Raw genomic sequence first — 22,433 nt, 5'->3', positions numbered from 1 at the left:
CCAAGTTTTAGTACAGAACAATTACAACTAGGAGTTAAAGCACTTCAGCTGATGCTGACTAAATTTCCTGGGGTAGTGGGCATTCATTATATGGAGGATATTTTCCTCTCCTGCTCATCAAATCACTGCTTAAATGAGTTCTTAGCTTTTGTGGTAGATCAACTAAAAGAACAGTGTTTAAAAATTGTGGATTAAATCAAATGAATATTATCTTAAGGATTTGAACCTACTCTTTAAGTTGCTTTCTGGAGACAGTTAAATTTTGAAAGAAATGTAAACACAGCAGCAAGATTGACGCTCACATTAATTGACTTCATGTATATATTTACACAGGAAGTACAGAGTTGCACTGAGAACAGAAACTGACCTACCTTGAGAAAAAGAGAATATTGAAGAAGGATTGTGAATGTAGAAAGGGTATAGTGAATGGTAACACTCGGCGTTGTGTTCTCAAGGTTGGAGTTCAGTAAACAGAAGTTGCACAAGATGGCACATGAGTAGTTTGGATGCAAAAATTGAAAACAGACAAAATGGCATCAGATTCCTGAAAGTTTAATCCAAGTTGACAAGGTCAACCTGAACTGCAATTTTATTTTCACCTCTTTGTGGTTCATTTCTCTAATTCCATGACACCTGCAGGGATGCTCTCAGTTCCTCATTAAAATTCTGCTAGCAGTGTGTAGGAGATTCAGATGTTACTCATATTTCATTGTGATGGTGTGATTTCATTGATTTATGCATTTTGATATGAAACAGTTTACTAGTGAATAATGACAGTGGATGCATTGCTATCTGCTTATTTTTCTTGTGTGTATAATTATGCCTTGTGCGTGTATTGTGTGTATTTGTGTGTGTGTGTGTGTGTGTATGCAAGTGTGCAAAATTCTGTTTCTAATTTTTGTCCAGTTTTGTTATGTCATTTATCTTTTATTATAAATCAAAACAGTTATTAAAAGTTTTATATTTATATCAAGTTTTATATAACCAGAAACAAGTCTCTTGTATATATTGTTTTCCAATGTCTTTTTACAATTTGTGGCTGATTTATAAAAAGGGTCCTTGAAAGCCAGGTAGGGTGGTACACAACTTTAATCCCAGGATTTTAGAGGAAGAGGCAGATGAGTCTCTCTAAGTTCAAAATCAGTCTGGTATACATGGCGAGTTCAAGGACAACCAGGTATACATAGTGAGGCCCTCTCCAAAAATCCGGAACAGAAAATGACATTATTAAAAAAGCAGATTGAAATTTTTTAAGTCTAATTTACAACTTTCTTCCTGGATTATCAGTGTTATGTCATGTAAAAGAAATCCTTGCCCAATTCAAGATTAAAACGATTTTACTCATATTCTAATACATTGTGCAATATTGTGCTCATTCAAAAGAGAGAATATACACAATGTTTATAATCCTGCAGTCCAGTTTCTTATATTGTGTACAAGAAATCTTTGATACTTCTCATTTCTCTGTACTCTTTCAGCTAGAAGAAAATATTTTCATAAATTTTTGCATCAAAATCAATTGATGATGTCTTTCATGTTTGCAATATATTATTTATAAAAATCAACATATATTCAATAATAAATTTAAAGAATTTCATCTTCTGATGTAAATTTTAACTTACTTTAAGGCAGAAATATAATTAATATTTCTCCTTGCACTACACAATTTGTAGTACATCCATAGGTCTCTTACATAACTGGAGAACTAGGTAAAACTAGACATAGTTCTTAAATTCAATTTTTAGTTAGATATGTAAATTTCCCTAGAGTATCTTTCTAAAAAATGTAATTCCCTTCTCAGGTTACATACATTAAGTTTCTAAGTACTCATAATGCATCCCTGAGTTGACTATTCTGAACCTTCTAAAGATTTGTAGTTAACACTATACCATAGTATGTCTTTTGGCTTCACAATCAGTTTTTATCTATTTCAGTTGAATTCTCCAGTTTTGTTTCATTTTTTTGTTTTTGAAGGCAGTATTGCAACACATAAAATTTTGGGTTTTATCTACTTATACATATAAATACTTTGCGGTATGTGGAAAACTTTATTAGAAAAAAATCATAATTCTACTATAATTAAATGTTTTTTACAAGATAGTCTATGAATTGTAAATAGTTTTGAAAGGAATTTGAAAACAAGTGCAATGTTTATGCCATTTAACATTCAAGTATATGTGTTTAAAATACTTTTCTGAGGGGGTGACCCCCCCACTCACCATCTTTGCTCCATAACAGAGCAGTCTGAGAACACCTGGTTCACCTTGACAACCCAAGTATAACATTTCTTGAGGCAAGACTGAACAGGGCTCCAAAGGCACAAAAGAGGAAGGTAGCATGTCACTAATCTGTGCCAGAGGAAACCCAGTCATCCAGCGTCGCAGAAATAGCCCTACACGTCCACAATAGGTTGTAGCACCAGCCAGTGACAATAAGACCATCTAACACCAGTGAGAACTAGATGGCTAAAGGCAAGCCTAGGGACATTACTAACAGAAACCAAGGCATTATGGCAGCATCTGAACCCAATTCTCCAACAATAGCAAGTCCGGATACCCCAACACACCAGAAAAACAAGAGTTGGACTTAAGAGCACTGGTAAGGATGCTGTTAGAGGAACACATGAAGGACATAAATAAATCTCTTAAAGAAATTGAGGAGAAAAAATGATCAAAAGCTAGAAGCTGTTACAAGGGAAACACAAAAATCACTTAAAGAAATTCAGGACAATATGGGTCAGAAGTTTGTAGCCAATAAGGAGGAAATGCAAAAATCACTTTAAAAAAATACAGGAGAACTTTGATCAACAGGCAGAAGTCATGACAGAGGAAACAAAAATCTCTCAAAGAATTAGAGGAAAACACAAACAAGCAAATGATGGAACTGAGCAAAAACTTCCAGAATCTGAAAACAGAAGAAGAAACAACTAAGAAAGCACAAAGGGAGACAACTTTGGAGATAGAAAACCTTGGGAAGAAATCAGGGACCATAGATGCAAATAGCAACAACAGAATACAAGAGACAGAAGAAAGAATCTCAGATGCCAAAGATACCATAGAAACCATGGACTCAACAGTCAAAGAAAATGCAAAATACAAAAAGCTTGTCCAGGAAATCCAGGACACAATGAGAAAGCCAAATCTAAGGATTATAGGCATTGATGAGAGTGAAGATTTACAACTTAAAGGGCCAGCAAATATCTTCAACAAAATTATGGAAGAAAACTTCCCTAACCTAAAGAGAGAGATGCCCATGAATATACAAGAAGCCTACAGAACTCCAAACAGACTGGAACAGAACAGAACTACCTCCTGTCACATAATAATCAAAAACCTAAATGTACTAAAAAAAGAAAGAATACTTAGGGCAGTAAGAGAAAAAGGGCAAGTAACATATAAAGGAAGACCTATCAGAATTACACCAGACTTCTCACCAGAGACCAAGAAAGCTAGAAGATCCTGGGCAGAGCTCATGCAGACTCGAAGAGAACAAAAATGCCAGCCAAGACTACTATACCCAGTGAAACTCAATCGCTACAGACGGAGAAACCAAGATATTCCATGACAAAACCAAATTTACACAATCTCTTTCCACAAACCCAGCCCTACAAAGGATAATAGGGGGAAAACACCATTACAATGAGAAAAACTATACCCTGGAAAAAGCAGGATATTAAGCTTCTTTCATCAAACCCAAAAGAAGATAACAACACACGTATAAAATTAACATAAAAAATGATGGGAAGCAATAACCACTACTCCTTAATATCTCTTAACATCAATGGACTCAATTCCCCAATAAAAAGACATAGACTAACAGACGGGTTACATAAACAGGATCCTACATTTTGCTGCATACAGGAAACACACCTCAGTGTCAAAGACAAAAACTACCTTAGAGTAAAAGGCTGGAAGACAATTCTACAAGCAAATGGTCTCAGGAAACAACCTGGAGTTGCCACTCTAATATCAGAAAAAATTGACTTTCAACCTAATGTCATCAAAAGGGACATGGAAGGTCACTTCTTGCTCATCAAAGGAAAAATCCAACAAGAAGAGCTCTCAATTCTGAACATCTATGCTCCAAATACAAGGGCGCCCTCATTCATAAAAGAAACTTTACTAAAGCTCAAAGCATACATTGCACCTAACACAATAATTGTGGGTGACTTCAACCCTCCACTCTCATCAATGGACTGATCAGGAAAACAGAAACTAAACATGGAGACAGTGAAACTAATTAAAGCTTTGGACCAATTGGATTTAACAGATATATATAGAACTTTTCATGCCAAAGCAAAAGAATATACCTTTTTTCTCAGCACCTCATGGTACCCTCTCCAAAATCAATCATATAGTTGGTCACAAGACAGACCTCAACAAATATAAGAAGATTGAAATGATCCCATGCCTCCTATAAGATCACTATTGAGTAAAACTGGTATTTAATAACAATAAAACAACAGAAAGCCCACATATGCATGGAAACTGAACAATACTCTACCTAATGATACCTTGGTAAAGGAAGAAATAAAGAAAGAAATCAAAGATTTTTTTAGAATTTAATGAAATTGAAGGCACAACATACACAAATCTTTGGGACACAATAAAAGCAGTGCTAAGAGGAAAATTCATAGCTTTGAGTGCCTCCAAAAAGAAACTCAGGAGAGCATACACTAGAAGATTAATGGAACAACTGAAAGCCCTGGAACAAAAAGAAGCTAATTCACCTAGGAGAAGAAGACAGGAAATCATCAAACTCAGAGCTGAAATCAATTAAGTAGAAACTAAGAGAACCATACAAAGAAGCAACAAAACCAGGAGCTGGTTCTTTGAAAAAATCAACAAGATAGATAAACCCTTAGCCAGACTAACCAAGGGGCACAGAGAAAGTATCCAAATTAACAAAATTAGAAATGAAAAGGGAGATATTACAACAGAAACTGAGGAAATTCAAAAAATCATCAGATCCTACTACAAAAGTCTGTACTCAACACAACTGGAGAATCTGGAGGAAATGGACAATTTCTTAGACAGATACCAAATACCAAAATTAAACCAGGATCAAATAGATCATCTAAACAGACCCATAACCCCCAAAGAAATAGCTTCCGACCAAAAAAAGCACAGGACCAGATGGTTTCAGTACAGAATTCTATCAAACCTTCAAAGAAGACTTAGCACCAATACTCTTCAAACTATTCCACCAAATAGAAACAGAAGGAACACTACCCAACTCCTTCTACGATACCACAATTACGCTGATACCAAAACCACACAAAGATCCAACTAAGAAAGAGAATTTCAGGCCAATTTCCCTTATGAATATCGATGCAAAAATACTCAATAAAATTCTTGCCTACCACATCCAAGAACACATCAAAACGATCATCCACCAGGATCAGTAGGCTTCATCCCAGGGATGCAGGGATGGTTCAATATAAGGAAATCCATCAATGCAATCCATTACATAAACAAACTCAAAGAAAAAAAAACACATGATCATTTCATTAGATGCTGAAAAAGCATTTGACAAAATTCAGCATCCTTTCATGCTTAAAGTCTTGGAAAGTACAGGAATTCAATGCCCATATCTAAACATAGTAAAAGCAATATAGAGCAAACCGGTAGCCAACATCAAACTAAATGGAGAGAAACTTGAAGCCATCCCACTAAAATCAGGGACTAGAGAAGTCTGCCCTCTCTCTCCATATCTTTTCAATATAGTTCTTGAAGTCCTAGCTAGAGCAATTAGACAACATAAGGAGGTCAAAGGGATACAAATTGGAAAGGAAGAAGTCAAACTATCACTATTTGCAGATGATATGATAGTATACTTAAGTGACCCAAAAAACTCTACTAGAGAACTCCTACAGCTGATAACTTCAGCAAAGTGGCTGGCTACAAAATCAACTCAAGCAAATCAGTAGCCTTTATATACTCAAAGGATAAGCAGACTGATGAATAAATTAGGAAAATGACACCCTTCACAATAGCCACAAATAGCATAAAGTATCTTGGGGTGACTCTAACCAAACAAGTGAAAGACCTATATGACAAGAACTTCAGATCTCTGAAGAAGGAAATTGAAGATCTCAGAAAATGGAAAAATCTTCCATGCTCGTGGATTGGCAGGATTAATATAGTTAAAATGGCCATCTTGCCAAAGGCAATCTACAGATTCAATGGAATCCCCATCAAAATCCCAACCCAGTTCTTCATAGAGCTGGAAAGAGCAATGCTCAAATTCATCTGGAATAACAAAAACCCCAGGATAGGTAAAACTATTCTCAACAGTAAAAGAACTTCAAGGGGATTTAGTATCCCAGACCTCAAACGTTACTACAGAGCAATAGTGATAAAAACTGCATGGTATTGGTACAATGTCAGGCAAGCGAATCAATGGAATAGGATTGAAGACCCAGAAATGGACCCACACACCTATGATCACTTGATCCTCGACAAAGGACCTGAAAGCATCCAGTGGAAAAAAAGATAGCCTTTTCAACAAATGGTGCTGGTTCAATTGGAGGTCAGCATGCAGAAGAATGCGAATCGATCCATTCTTATCTCCTTGCACTAAGGTCAACTCCAAAGATCAGGGACCTCCACATAAAACCTGACACACTGAAACTAATAGAAAAGAAACTGGGGAAGACCCTTGAGGACATGGGCACAGGGGAAAAGTTCCTGAATAGAACACAAATAGCTTATGCTCTAAGATCAAGAATTGACAAATGGGACCTCATGAAACTACAAAGTTTCTGTAAGGCAAAGGACACTGTCAAAAGGACAAAATGTCAACCAACAGATTGGGAAAAGATCTTCACCAACCCTAAATCTGACAGAGGGCTAATATCTAATATATACAGAGAACTCAAGAACGTAGAACCTAGAGAACCAAATAAGCCCATTAAAAAGTAGGGTACTGAGCTAAACACAGATTTTTCACATGAAGAACTTCAGAGGGCTGAGAAACACCTTAGGAAATGTTCAACATCATTAATCATTAGGGAAATGCAAATCAAAACAACCCTGAGATTTCACCTCACACCAGTCAGAATGGCTAAGATCAAAAACTTAGGAGATAGCAGGTGCTGGCAAGGATGTGGAGAAAGAGGAACACTCCTCCACTGCTGGTGGGATTGTAAGATGGTGCAACCACTTTGGAAATTAGTCTGGAGGTTCCTCAGAATACTGGGCATGGCACTTCCGGAGGACCCTGCTATACCACTCCTGGGCATATATCCAGAGGATTCTTCAACATGCAATAAGGATACATGCTCCACTATGTTCATAGCAGCCCTATTTGCAGTAGCCAGAAGCTGGAAACAACCCAGGTGTCCCTCAACGGAGGAATGGATAAAAAAAATGTGGTATATTTACACAATGGAGTACTATTCAGCCATTAGAAACAATGAATTCATGAAATTCGTAGACAAATGGATGGAGCTGGAGAACATCATACTAAGTGAGCTAACCCAGTCTCAAAAGATCAATCATGGTATGCACTCACTGATAAGTGGATATTAACCTAGAAACTTGGAATACCCAAGAAATAATCCACATATTAAATGATGTCCAAAAAGAACGGAGGAGTGGCCCCTGGTTCTGGAATGACTCAATGCAACAGTATAGGGGAATACCAGAACAGGGAAGTGGGAAGGAGTTGATGGAGCAACAGGGGGAAGGAAGAAGGCTTATGGGACTTGTGAGGAGTGGGGACCCAGAAAAGGGGAAATCATTTGATATGTAAATAAAGAATACATCGAATAAAAAAAAGAAATAAAGAAATAAAATAAAATACTTTTCCTTAGGTATTTATTTAAATGAGTAAGAATTTATTTAATCATAAATGTTTTTGCTCACTGCATACTTGGGCAAGTTATTTGGGTATCTTATTTCTAATTTGCAAAGAAAATGATAGAAATGGAATGCTTTTCCATTTATTTACTGCTGTAGTGAAGAAGCAGTTAAGTCTTAGTATTTTTCTCTTCAGGGATTTTTCAGCTGACATGACAATAATTAACCAGCTACAGGCTTTCTGAATCTTTACTTTTCAAATATTTTTCTATTGCCGACTATACTCATCCCACCAGATTAACAAAAGCTTTTGCACAGCAAAAGTTTTCAATTTTTATGCTTTTATTAAATTATAATTTTCAGTTAAAGATATATGTTTTTGTTTTAGTATCTACAAAGTTGTCACATTCCCCTACTTCCCATGGATGAATTTGTAAAAGAACTGAAGTTGTAGTCATGTTTTGTAGCCCTCTGACCAGCTCCAGGAGCATTTATTGGATAATGGTTTGTCATATGCTGTATCTTTGAGATTGAAAGTGCTATTTTTCACTTTTAACATTTCACTTGCTCAGTCCTTTAGTTTTTAGTTACATTTATGCTGTACAATATTTAATATTAACTCATTAATATTAATTCATAATAATTAATTCAATATTAACTCATTAACTCTTTAAATATTTGGTACTTAATCTAAAATGTCCTCGTGCATGCTCAAGTATCCTTTGAATCTGTTTTTTGATGTTTATAAGATGTAGACAGATCAAGAACACAAGGTCAAATTACATTACACATATTCTAGTAATATTCTGTACTTGTTACAACCCTAACACACTGTTCTAATTTGATCATAAATGATAATCATATGAATGCATGATATCATATGAATTCATGATAAATATATCTCTATGAGATATGTACCTTTAATCTGAAAAGTAAAAACATGTTTTATACTTCATTTGCATGATTAATAATACCAAAAACTATATAACTTTATACAGTTAGTGAATTATTAGTCTAAAAATATCTCTCCACTTATGACTTAAAATATAGTATGAAAATTATATTTACCCATCATAATCTTCATTGATTCCAGCAAATTTTGTTGTTTCACACTCTACAAAAAAGATTAATAGGAAAAGTACAATTGCTACAACAGATGTCACCAGTGTGAATTTCAATTTGTTCTTACAAGACATTTCCAATCTGTCAGCAATTATACCTCCAAGAAAATGGCCAATTAAACTTCCTGGAATTACAATAAATCCTGAGAAAAAAATAAAATAATGTTAAATGTAATCTGTTGAGAGTACATAAAACTTACACGCAAATATCATTCCTTCTATTCAATTACAGATTTCAACAAAACCAACAAACAAAATCACATAGAAGATGTGATTTTCAAATACATCTGAACTGTATAATATATATAACCTTATGCACAAGGACAGCATCATTATAGTTCCACTGAATTCTGATAGTGATAGTGATGTTTAATTCCTACACATTGAGTAGCTAATACAAGCCAGAGACATAGACCATTCCACATAAAAGTTAGGAACTGATTTACTGAGAGATATTACTGAGCCATTTCAATGTATGGGTGACTTCAAGATATTTAATTGAAATAAGTTTTCTCAAAAACCCCAAAAACAAGAATTAGATGAACTAACTCACTGATATCTCTCATAGATAGTCACTATGCAAATGTTTACAAAGTACAAGTGTTCAGAAAGAGGAGACTACAAGAAGAACATGAACTGGAAAGAAAGCAAAAGAAGAGAAATAGAAAATTAGTATAACATAGTAAACTTACACACTAATACAATCCAATCAGCTCCAAATGTAAGGTCACTGTGTATAAATGTAAGATGGAGAACAAAATACCAGTAACTACAGAGACACAAGATTAAATCATGCCATAATAAATACATACAAATGAAATGTTTTATAATAATGGAAAAAGTCAAAGCAAAGGAAGACATAAAGATGATGTTTGAGCAAAACCAACAACTGAAATGTGAATAGGGACACTCAGGAATAGCTTTCTCTTTCATGAACTGGAAACAAAATAAAAAGAGAAGAACTTGGAACTTGGAACTTGTCATGGAAGGAAGAGTGGGTGAGAACTGGAAGTTGTCTGCACAGAAATAAACCCTAGCACATTCCACACACTGTGGAGAATGGCAAAGCAAGGTGAGCAAATACCCTTGCTCCTCAAATACAAAAGTTTAAAAGGGAGGTAGACTTCATGTTCCTGGGCAGGACAGTGTCAGTGGAGGTGAAGACATGGCACTGAAAGCTGCACCCTGCAGACAAAAAGCTTAGATACACACCAGGTGTGGAGGATGAAAGCAAGTTAGCTTCAGGACAGAAATTACCAGGAAGCTCAGTGAAAACTCAGTTACAGAGCTGCCTGGAGGGAGGTTCTGTTGTTAGGGACCCAGCCATTCCCAGACTGGAAAACCAGGCATGCCCTGAGACCTCTCAGAAGAACCTCAGACTTCTCATGAACACCTCAGTGCATAGCGAGGTAAGCAGACATCCCAGGCTATAAGACGATTATACCTGAGGCAAGTGTCTCTGGCTCAACATAATGACAGGTGTGCCTCACACACACTGTGGGAGATGTTCTACACATGCTGCCTGTCTTGGGTGTTTCCTGTGCGTCAGGACGCAAAAAACTAAAACCCTTTAGAGACAACGTATAGCAGTTCAGCATGGTCCACAGACTGCCCAAGTTTAGTAAGAAGAGTTTACAGCAGCACCAACATTGTCTACACATCCATTGTACAGAATAAAACTTCCTACATAAAGATACACCTAAAGTAGCATATGTTCCTCCTATGCCCATGTGACTAGACAAGCCCAGTGCTCTACCATCAATATGCATATGCAGGGCCTTGTGTACTTAACAAATCTGGAAAGCATACACCCCTAATACAGTCAATGTGTTCATCAGATGGTAGGCACAGCCTGGTTCTGTTCCCATTGGGTTTTTTTGACAGCTGACAAGAATTAGAATAATCTGAAAATGTATTCTACTATCTTTACCTTACTCATTGTAAATTTTATCTCTCTAGATCCAGAGAGATCTTAGCAAGGAAGATACTTTCATTTACCTTTTCCTCTGTTTACATTTTAAGGCTGCATTTTCATTTCTTTTTATTTTTCTCACATTTATCTTCATTTAATTGAGTGTTCTCTCTTCTCTTTTTCTTTTCATGTTTCTCCTTTATATTCTTTTGTATCTATTTTTATCTCTTTAATGTTTCTTTTTCTCTTTTTCAAATGCTGGGAATGTTCATGTGTCCTAGTCAAATGGTTTCTTCACTGTGACATCCAGCGTTTCAATTACTTTTTCTGTTTATCTATTTTCATTATTTTAAAAATCATTTCTACCTTTCTTTCTTTTCCATTACATGCATAAGAACTGAGGACTAACCCCAGGGCCCAGTCTATAATGAACTGTTATGTACCTGAGCTATTATTTACTGAAGAATTAATTTAGTGTAAATCACAACACAGTCCTGCTTGAATCTAGTGGGACTTTTATTTAGTGAAACAGGGGAGGCATATAATCCCACCTATTCACCAGTATAAATGGTGGGGTGTCACTGAAGTTCTATTTCCAGGGGAAATATTAACACAGTAGCAATAAAGAGGAGAACATAGCATAGGGGAGACCACATCTACAACTATGTTCTACTGTATTCAAGGTTGCAGCAGGGCAGACTGCATGTAACTGTAAGCCTGGTGATGAAGGGTCAGTGTCACACAGAAAAACTTATAATTCTAGTTGTTAATCTTCACGATAATATACCTTCAGTCATTCCATAGACCTTTTAGAACAAATGCAGCAACCACCACAGTATCTTTAGAGGTCTGCAATTACTTTTTTTTAATTGATATATTTATTTACATTTCAAATGATTTCCCCTTTTCTGGACCCCCACTCCCCGAAAGTCCCATCAGTCCCCTTCCCTCCCCCTGTTTTCCCACCCAACCCTTCCCACTTCCCTGTTCTGGTTTTGCCCTATACTGCTTTACTGAGTCTTTGAAGAACAAGGGGCCACTCCTCCATTCTTCTTGTACCTCATTTGATGTATGGATGATGTTTTTGGTATTCCAGTTTTCTAGGTTAATATCCACTTATTAGTGAGTGCATACCATGATTCATCTTTTGAGTCTGGGTTACCTCACTTAGTATGATGTTCTCTAGCTCCAAACATTTGCCTAAGAATTTCATGAATTCATTGTTTCTAATGGCTGAATAGTACTCCATTGTGTATATATACCACATTTTTTGCATCCACTCTTCTGTTGAGGGATACCTGGGTTGTTTCCAGCTTCTGGCAATTATAAATAGGGCTACTATGAACATAGTGGAACATGTATCCTTATTACATGCTGGGAAATCTTCTGGGTATATGCTCAGGAGTGGTATCACAGGATCTTCTGGAAGTGAGGTGCCCAGTTTTCTGAGGAACCGCCAGACTGATTTTCAGAGTGGTTGTACCAATTTGCAACCCCACCAGCACTGGAGGAGTGTTCCTCTTTCTCCACATCCTTGCCAACACCTGCTGTCTCCTGAATTTTTAATCTTAGCCATTCTGACTGGTATAAGGTGAAATCTCAGGGTTGTTTTGATTTGCATTTCCCTAATGGCTATAATAGTGTTCAATGGTCATTCCAGTAGGAGTCACCATTGAGCATGCATACCACAACTTAAGGTGCCTACCCATCTGCTTGAAATGCCAGAGTTTGTTCATTCTTTCAATATTTGCAGAAATGCTGAAATATTCTGATCTTGACATGGTAATCTCCGTTGAAAAACTGTGATCATAAACAAAAGCCCTAAAAGTTTAGACCATTAACATCATGGAAGGAACAAGAGGGCATGAAAACAGACAAGTTACTGCAGAAGGCATTGTACATCTGGGTCAGCAAGCGCAGAAATAAAAGTGACTATTAGCGTAGCTTGAGGTTCTGAGACTTCAAAGCCTATGCCAATGACACACTCCCTCCCACAAGGCCACACCTCCTAATAGTGCCACTTCCCATGGGCCAAGAATTTAAACACATGGGGCCTGTGGGAGACATTCCTACGAAATCCACTACAGACTGGATGGAAGATGATTAAAAATGAGGGAAAACAACTCAATCAAATTCTGAATGGAAAATATATACAGCAGCCTCTCTTCTCTAGGCTCAGTGATCATTATTGAAGAGGAAGTAGAAGGAATATAAGAAGCCAGAAATAGTGGGTAACCACAGAGACACAGTGTCTTCTGAATATTCTAAGGCTCAGGCACATATGAATGGACAGTAGTTGCAGAGAATGCACAAAACCTGTGCAAGCCCAAATAAGAGAAATTGCAGCATGAATGTAGGAGAGCTGGACAACAAATTCATGCCATAGCCATAGAGCTATTGGCAAATTTTAACTCTGGAGTAAAAAAGGGCTTTTTCTCTTAAAAGTCTGCCTTAAAGTATTACCAGTTGTCTTTTCAGAGTCTACCTTGAGGTACCACCAGTCGGGTGGTCCTTGTACCACAGACCTTTGTAAATGGTGGCTTTATAAGCCACCAATCCTCAGAATAATCAAAAAAGTTTCTTCTAGAAGATTTTCTCAGAAACCAACAGCCCAATGACAAAATGTGATACTAACTTTCTATTGGATACTTGACAAAACCAAAGCTTTGGCATGGAAGCCTGAAAACTCTGCACACTGATAATCTCATTTGGGCATGATTGAAAGAGTCTAAGTCACTGCTGTTGATATCAAAATTGGCTTACAGCCCATCCTGATAAACCAAGGTAGAACATGTAATGGTTAATACATCTTTTATTTGGTGGCTGATGAATCAGAGGACATGCAAAGACCTATGGGGAAACTGGATGGGGAAAAGAAAACCTACTCAATAATCTGCTTATGATAAAAGCTTTTGCACTTGTTAACATTTGGTTTTTGTTTTGCTTTGTTTTGTTTTGTTTTTCAGACATACCTTATATTCACTCTATCTTATCTTTCTGTCCTTGTGGTATTTTAAGATTAATGTAAATACTCTTTTATTCTTTCACTGGACACTAAATGTCCCCCCCCCCCTCCAGCATTGAGCTGGGTTTTCCAGCCTCCAGCTGATCATCAGTTATCAGCCTATGAAATCCCTGACCTTTGTTCTTTAGAGAACAATATAGTACTCTCTCCTGGAAGCCCTCCAGACTTGAAGTATGCTGATCTCAGCAGGTGACCTGCTGAGATCAAAGCCAGTCAGTTCTCAGACTTCACCTCCAAGCCTGGGGGCAGGGGGGGGGGTCCTTGCATGCTATATATTTACTAACATTTATTAAAGTCTCAGTCTTGATCAGCAAAAGTCGTCCTGACTCAGTTCTCTTTCATAGCCCGCCCATAAATCCCCAGGATTCTCCGGTTCACCTGTTGCTGCAGGCAGCAACAACTACATGCTATAATATGCCTGCTTGATGTTTTGTAAGCAGAAATAAACTATAATAATAGACATTTTCAATTAATTCTACAAGCTTTTAATACTTCCATTTATAATGTCTTTTAGAGAGCCACATTCTTAATACACTTTTTTCTTTTTTAAAAAAGATTTATTTGTTTTTATTTATGACTATACATACTTTCACTGTCTTTAAACACACCAGAAGAGGACATCAGATCCTATTTACAGATGGTGGTGAGGCATCATGTGGTTGCTGGCTCAATACACCTTTTTTTGTTTGTTTGTTTGTTTTTCGAGACAGAGTTTCTCTGTGTAGTGCTGGCTGTCCTGGAACTAATGCTGTAGACCAGGCTGGCCTTGAACTCAGAGATCCGCCTGCCTCTGCCTCCCAAGTGCTGGGATTAAAGGCGTGCACCACTAACGCCTGGTACTTTTAAGATTGAAAGTGTATACAATATCAACTGTTGTTTAGTGTCAAGACATAAAACAACTTTAACAAATATGCAGGAAGGGATATTAGTGGATTTATACAGTATGATATTTAGAAGTACTAAGATTAAATCTAATTTTATATCTCTCTGTAAATAATGAATTAAAACTGCATGTACATAGACAGTGACATCTCTCTGGAAGTTAAGAAAAACTAATACCACCACTTAATTACAATGCACTAAGTTTAAATCAATGCGATTCTGAAACATACAGTTTCCGGTGAAATAAATTAAAAAAAAAAAAAAAGAACTGGGAAATGTGGCTATTGTAGAAAAACATTGAGTACAGACACACAAGAAGAAAGGTATAAAACTTAAATGAAGAATACATTGTGGCTTGAGAAAAGTTGTTTCTTAAAGGGGAGGAGAAAGGAAAAATGGGCATGTAGATGGGGAGGCAGGAAGATAGAGAGCACTGAGAAATTTTATGTGTTAAAAATATGTATGTGGTGTTGGATTGTTCCTGGTTTTATATGTTTAGCAAAATGGCACTCATGTACACTGCATATATAAAACTTAACTATACACATTTAGAAAATTTTAAAATCAGCAAAGGAAAAGAACCACCTACCTGTGAGCTTAGTGGCAAGTTTGGGTGTTATTAAAAATTGACTTTGTAAATATTTGGGCAAAAAGTATGAAGTTGACTTAAGTGTCATGGACTCTGTGACTTTGCAGATTGCCTGTGTCAGCACCAGTGGGTTCTTCAACAGACACTGAAAGGGAACAGATTGTAGCACAATGATTTTACATGCAGAGCTGTCTTACAATAAATTAAACCTAAGAAATGGAAATATGAAAATGGAAGTATATAATTTTTAACAGGTACATTCTATAAGAGACTTGTAGTTTGGTTTCTCTATATATCAAGTATAGCTTTTATATATGAATCTGGTCTCAGTGCCTTTTCAGATACTCTCATGCTTTAGATTTATCTGTCTCAGCTATTGAGTACTATCTAGTTTTACATCATGTGATTTTACTGTATTCATTGGTACCTATAGGATTAAATATTTATGTCATTTTCACATCTACAACATCACAAAAATAGTCACAATAAGAACCAATATGTTTGATTTCCTGTGGTATAGTAATTTTAGAATTGTGTATCCTTGGAAGGGGTTTTAGGTATGGAGTGTATAAATAATTTATTTTACATTTTGTTTCTGATTTTCTTTAGTTTGTATCTTTATATAATAATACCTTTCTATCAGCAAATCCAGTTTCCTAATTAAGAATTGCAAACTCTAAGATTCAACAGCACAACATTTAAGGTTTGTCAGGCCCTTGCAGAGGAGAAAATCCTATCATTAAGACACTGAGCATGGCAAGGCTTTACAATCAGCAGCATCTGAATATTTTCAAACCTAGACATTAACACAACCAATACGAAAGCAAAAAAGCTGCTAGGTAATTCCATCCCTCAGACTGTGAGTACCTTAGTCACTCAGGAGGATAAGCCTAATCTAAAGTTTTCACTGATAACTAAAACAAGTCTAGGTTTGGCTACTAAGTTTCATCATGCAGCAGCATAGACTATGCCGTAGACTGGCTTAGACCATATGATGAGAAATAACTGACAGCCTTTCCTTGCATTGGAATACTTGCTGAGAAGGAAATCATGAAATCACTCACAATCAAAACAGTTACGGTGAAAATGCTGCAAAATAAGTTTAACCTTGCAAATAATGCATCTCTATGGTAAAAACTGTGAAACACTAATAAAAATCATTTTAAGTGGACACACACACAAAAGCAAATCTCACACACAATAACAATAGAATTAACACTAGGAAACAACAACAACAACAACAAAAAACCCTGATCTTTGTATTCAATGGAAGCTTAACTGAAACACTAGTGATATTATTTTACAACTATTTAAAACTTATTGAAATTCAGAAGATAGAAAAAAAGATGCCAATAAGTTGAACGAATCTGTGACACAACAGAACAAGAAGAGTCAGTATACCTGATATTAAGACCCATGACCCAAACAAAACTCACAGAGTACAGAGAGCCAAAGATGGAACTGATAGCCTGCTGATTTTTGATAAATGATCAACAAGTATACACTGAAGAAGAGACAGGTTCTTCAATGAATGAATGACCACTGGCAGAAAACTGTAAATTCACCCTTGTCTTTCATTCTGTAGAAAATGTCAGCTCACAGGTGATTAAAATGTAAACATAAGACCATGAACTCTGTCTACTAAGATGGAACACAGAGGCTACACTGTATCAGTATTAGCAATGGTAATATTTGTGTCTATGACTCCAAAGGTACAGAAAACAGAAGTAATGTAGACAAATGAGATCATTAAAAAAAACAAAACAATAAAAAAAAAAAAAACAAGAGGCTTCTGTGTAGGAAAGAAAACAACCTCTGGAATGAAGAGACAAACTCTGGCTGGGATAGAATGCTTGCCACATATCTTTGTTGCAAAGATGAATAGACAAAACAGGACAGGTTCTGAAGAAAATGAAATAGAAAAAGGTAACACAATTTAGAAGTTGACAGATGTTCTGAATGTACATCAAAAAATATGAATTGCTGAGAAATGATACATAAAACCAAAAGTAGCCCAAAACCCACCTACAAGTGGGAAACTTGCTTTCAAGCTGTAGAGGAAATGGCAGGGAATTAAAAGATGGATATTGTCTTTAGAGATGTCAGGGAAAAAAAAGGATTGTGCTGCTACCACTGGGTTATCCAATGCTTTGCTCTCTCTGCCTTTGTTGCTGTTTTGTTTTGTTTTAATTTTTCCCCTATCTTCCTAAACTTTTTCAAAAATGGTTGGGAGGCCTCCCGAGCAGTTGGAAAAAAATGTGTGTGGAAATGTAGAAACCTGAGAAAGAAAAAAAAAATGACTGAAATGGAAATACAAAGGGGTTCCCTCTGCTCTCTCTTCCCAGAGTATTATAGAGTTGGTGATATTACTGGAAAGATTTCACAAGTCTGATGCGTCAACTACAGTAAATCTGGCCATTCTCAGAGACTGTGGCTAAGGCACTAAAACTCTCAGATCTCAAAATGCCAGGTGATTTAATACCAGAAACATGGCACTTTGTACTGGAAAAATGAACAAGCTGTTTCTACCAGCAATGGGTTTTCAAAATATAAATCAGAAAGAAGTGAAGTGAAGATGATGCAACAAAGGTTGCCATTGGACCAATGAGTGTAAATCCAAGAGAGATATCCAGGGCAATTTCTTACTACAAGGAAATGGCTTTGATGGCCTGGCTCAGGGCGCCCATAGCAAAAATTAGCAGCTGTTTCAGACAAAAGCAGCTGGCATTCACTAGGTTATAGGAAAAAAACTGTGGAATTAAACCAGTTTATATACTATAAGGATGTGTTAACATCAAAAAGGAAGTCTGTAAAAGTTTTGCATTTGGCATGAGGTATGTTCATATTACCACAGAAAAGGAAGAGCTGTGGACACCATCAAAACTGATACAGGGTAGACTTCAACATAAGAGGTCTCCTGAAAACCTTGGCCACTGATCCAAAGAAACACATTTTATTGATGGTATCCCTGTTTCTGATTTCCAAACACACATGGCAAAATTAAAAGCTTAAAACAGAAAGGGGAAATGTAGTCAGATTTTTGATTTTAAGAAAAGAAAAACTAAAATATTATCAGAATATGTTTTTGTTTTGATCCCAGATATTGGGTATAGGGATGCTTCAAAACATACACAACAGCTGACTACAGATTGCCTCATGCTCTGAGGGCTATGATTTGTGTTAGCTGTAGATATTTTCTGCAAGTGTGTGACATTTGGAATTCTGGGGTCTCATCAGATGAGATGTAAATGCTAGGGCCCTAAGAGTTGGATAGCTGTTGTTAGGTTGTTGTTTTCTGGTTGGTTGTTGTTTGACAGTAGTCATGTACAAAGAAGCAATGAGGAGGAGGAGGAGGAGAAGGAGGAGTAGGAGGAGGAGGAGAACAATAAGGAGGAGGAGGGGGAAGGGGAAGGGAGAGGAAAGGAGGAAGGGGGAAAGGAGAGGGGAGGGGTGTATGGGAGGAGGAGGGGGAAGGGGAAGGAGGAGGAAAAATTAGACTGTGAAGATCAAACTTGTCCTAAAGAACTTGACACCCTAATCAGCAGGAAGTCGTACAAAAATAATGTAGTCCCCTTTCACCTCTGTCCTTTCACCCCCTCTTATCTAGTGCTAGGTGGTTGTTGAAAGGGTGGAAAGAAAGGAATGAAGAAGGGTAGAGGAAAAAAATACACAAAGAAGTCAAAATTTCAGATACAGAATTCACTGTCCAAAATGCTAAGCCAAATTCAACTCTTCTTCTCTTAATTTGCAGGCATTCTGCTACAGGGTCAACACATAGCTGTTACCAAAGATTCTAAAACATCAAAAATTAAAAATTGTGTTAGTAAGGAAAAAAAAAAAACCTGCTATACATTGTTGGTGGGGGAGTGGATTAGACCAATCCAGCTATTATGAAAAAAAGAAAAAGAAAAGAAAAAGAAAAGAAAAAAATTATGTTACTCAAAAATCAGGAGCAAATCTACCATATAATCCAGCTACTTCATATACAATAAGCATTTATATTTCTTATAGATTTAAGGACTTAGACTATGACATAAGGAAAGCACTTTGCCTAGGACATCATACCCTCATATAACCTTTCCCTCAATGACCAGGACAGAAAGAAAGTAATGTATCAGACTTCCATAGTCCCACTTAGGATACATGTTTAATGGATTTCTAATTGGATCCACCTTTTAGAGTTGCCAAAGTATCCTAATGTTTCTCTGGAAAATAAACCATTTCCTCCATACTGATCTTTAGGGTACACTAAAGAACTGTTCAAATTACGGTAACATCACAGAAATATAATACACATAGCAAAAAATACTCATGCCCCAAGTTATTTCCATAATATCACAAATGCTATGATACATAATTAACCTAGGAACCTATTAATCAATAAACATAAAAATAAGTATGGCATATGTGCACAAACATGTACATGTACAAAGAATTATTAGCTATGAAGAAGAATTAAATCTCATCATTTTAGGTGATAATATTATATTTAAGTGAAGAGAAATGCATTAATTGTGATAAGTTAAAGAGAAAGACAAATACAAAACTTCTCTCTGCAGTATCCTAGGTCTAAGAAAATAGTTTATATGCATATAGAACAGTGGCTTTATAATGTTGGATAAGTAAAGTTGGAGAAGGTTATAAGGTTGCAGAAAATCATGCAAGGAATAAGCTTTTGTGATTTGAATAGTGCAAGTCCCATGGGCCCCAATCATCTTTCTTGTAATTTGTAGGGAATATCTTAAGGACTACAAATAAATAAAGGCTCTAAGGGTAGGATAAAGAGACTCTAATTACCAAGATTCAGTCAGTGTCAGTGTCTCATAATAAACCCTATTATATATACAGTTATTTCATTTTATCCAAAAAGTTAAATGCAAACTTTAAAACTCTTATTCATAAACTTTACAAAATATTGGTAAAAGCTTCAGCTTCATATTTTATAATGTAAACTAGTTCAGATTCTGCATTTTTAAATAGTAAGTGCATATAATATGTGTCTAGAATCAATATTAAATAGGCTAGCCATGGTGCTGCATACCTGAAACTCTAGAAATCCAGACACGGAAGAAGGTTTAAATGTTCAAATGTAACCTCAGCAATATAATGTAACTTTTGCAAAAAGGAATTGAATTCTTGATGAAATGTAATCAATTATTATAATGGATTCATGGTTTCATAAGGAGAAGCACTTTGGAGTTAGATGTGGTAGAAATAAGAACAGATGAAAAAATCTTATATAAAATATCCACTTGGCTCTAAAAGAGGTATATAGAGAAATATGTATTTAAGCATATATATTCTACACACACAAACACACATATATATATATGGAGAGAGAGAATATAGGATATATATACTTAGCTCTAAAAGAACTATATAAGCTCTACGAGCTTATGTAGAATATCCACTTAGCAGAAACCACATCATGAATGATAGTCCAAACTCTGAACCTAGCTAATGTTCACATCTACTCTGACAAACTCAATCTAATTCACATACAAAGACTGTTAAGCAAACAACAAAAAAAAATCTTAAAATTCATATGGAAGTAAGAAAGATCAAGGATAGCCCAAACGAGCATGTAGAACATTGTTAAAGGTATCACTGTAGACGATGTTAAGTTACACTACAGAACCATAATATAAAAAAATGGATGGCACAGGCACAAATATAGTATGCCAGCTAAAAACCTGTTAATCAATGTAATAGAAGATCCAAAAGTAACTCAATGAAATTGTGGGAGACCAAACTGTGGGAAACCAGACTTTCAACAGCTCTCACCTTGAGAATCCATTGACCTTTCGGTTTACAGCTGAACCACCCTCTCCTTCACACAAGACTAATCATGAGAATCGACTGATCCTTATCCTGGCTGAACACCTGGGGTTGTCTAGGCGGAACCAGCATTCCAGAAAAACTGCTAGATGTTTCTAGCTGCAGTCAGCATCCGTCCCAGATGACCTTCCCTCTTTCTGTGCCTTTAGCATTCCTCTTCAGCCCCTCCCTACTTGTATGAATACAAGGTGAGCTTGTGTTCATAACCAGGAGTTCAGCCTTTCATTAAACAGGCCTTGACAAGACACCCCTTTTTGCTTGGTCTCGCTCTCTTTTCCCACCCGTTTCTCTTTCAGGCTTGGTCCTCCTCGACTCCCCGAATAACTAGGTCCTGCGGGATGGTGTATGAAATGATAGCTACTTTACTTTATTTTTTGCTTCCTTTTTCAATGTTTTTTATTTGCAAACTCAACACAATGAAATGAATTCAACACCCCCGCCCCCAGTTCCTGGAATAGGATGAAAGAATATATGAATAATTTACTCTCCTAAATATGTACTTCACTCTGATAACCAAAATATCACAATTAAATGACTTAAAAGAACATGTTTATGTAAAACACAGATTGGAGAAAGTTGTATCTTCAACAAATGTTGCTGGAAAAACTGGATATCTACAAGGTAAGAATCAAGTTTGAACCTTGTCTCTCACCCTGCACAAAACATCAGTTACAAATGGATCAAAGACCTACCCCAGTACTGTACCTGAATCTCTGAAACTACTAGAGAATAAACATAAGGAGTTCATTTAAAGATAAAGGGATTTTAAAATACAATTTCAGAGACTTGAGAAATAATATAAACAGTGGTGATGTGGATTCCCATGAGATCAAACATGCTTCTTTTATGCAAAAGATACTATAATTAAAATTGATAGCCTGCTAAATGGAAAAAATCTTCTCTACTACATATGTAACATCTGGTCAGAATATACAAAAAAAGGGCTGGTGAGATGGCTCAGAGGTTAAGAGCACTCATTGTTCTTCTGAAGGTCATGAGTTCAAATCCCAGCAACCACATGGTGGCTCACAACCACCCAAATGAGATCTGATGCCCTCTTCTAGTGTGTCTGAAGACATAATAAATAAATCTTTTAAAAAAAAAGAATTAAAAAAACAAAACAAAACAAAACAAAAAAGAATATACAAAAAATCCACAAATTAAACCTAAAAAAGGCATTAACCCAATTAACAAATGGTCTAGGGAACAGTACTGATAATTGTCTAAAAAGAAAGATCTAACCCAGCCTCATCTCCAGCACTAT

General features: G+C 36.3%; 1 protein-coding gene across 1 annotated transcript in view; it reads right to left on the bottom strand.

The window, feature by feature from the left end:
- The window catches only part of LOC127692782 (solute carrier organic anion transporter family member 6C1-like), a 60,648-nt gene that overhangs the window by 23,755 nt on the left and 14,460 nt on the right, over positions 1-22,433 (bottom strand). The window contains exons 7-8 of the mRNA XM_052193380.1: positions 15,332-15,476; positions 8,871-9,066 (exon numbers count right to left, since the gene is read on the bottom strand). Of these exons, the coding sequence (XP_052049340.1) occupies positions 8,871-9,066; positions 15,332-15,476 (341 nt within the window). The remainder of the gene's footprint in view (positions 1-8,870; positions 9,067-15,331; positions 15,477-22,433) is intronic.

Source organism: Apodemus sylvaticus, chromosome 9 (genome assembly GCF_947179515.1).
Source record: "Apodemus sylvaticus chromosome 9, mApoSyl1.1, whole genome shotgun sequence".
In the NCBI taxonomy this organism is placed as follows: domain Eukaryota; kingdom Metazoa; phylum Chordata; class Mammalia; order Rodentia; family Muridae; genus Apodemus; species Apodemus sylvaticus.
Note: the sequence above shows the minus strand (reverse complement) of the source record. Positions and strands in the feature narration are given on the sequence as shown.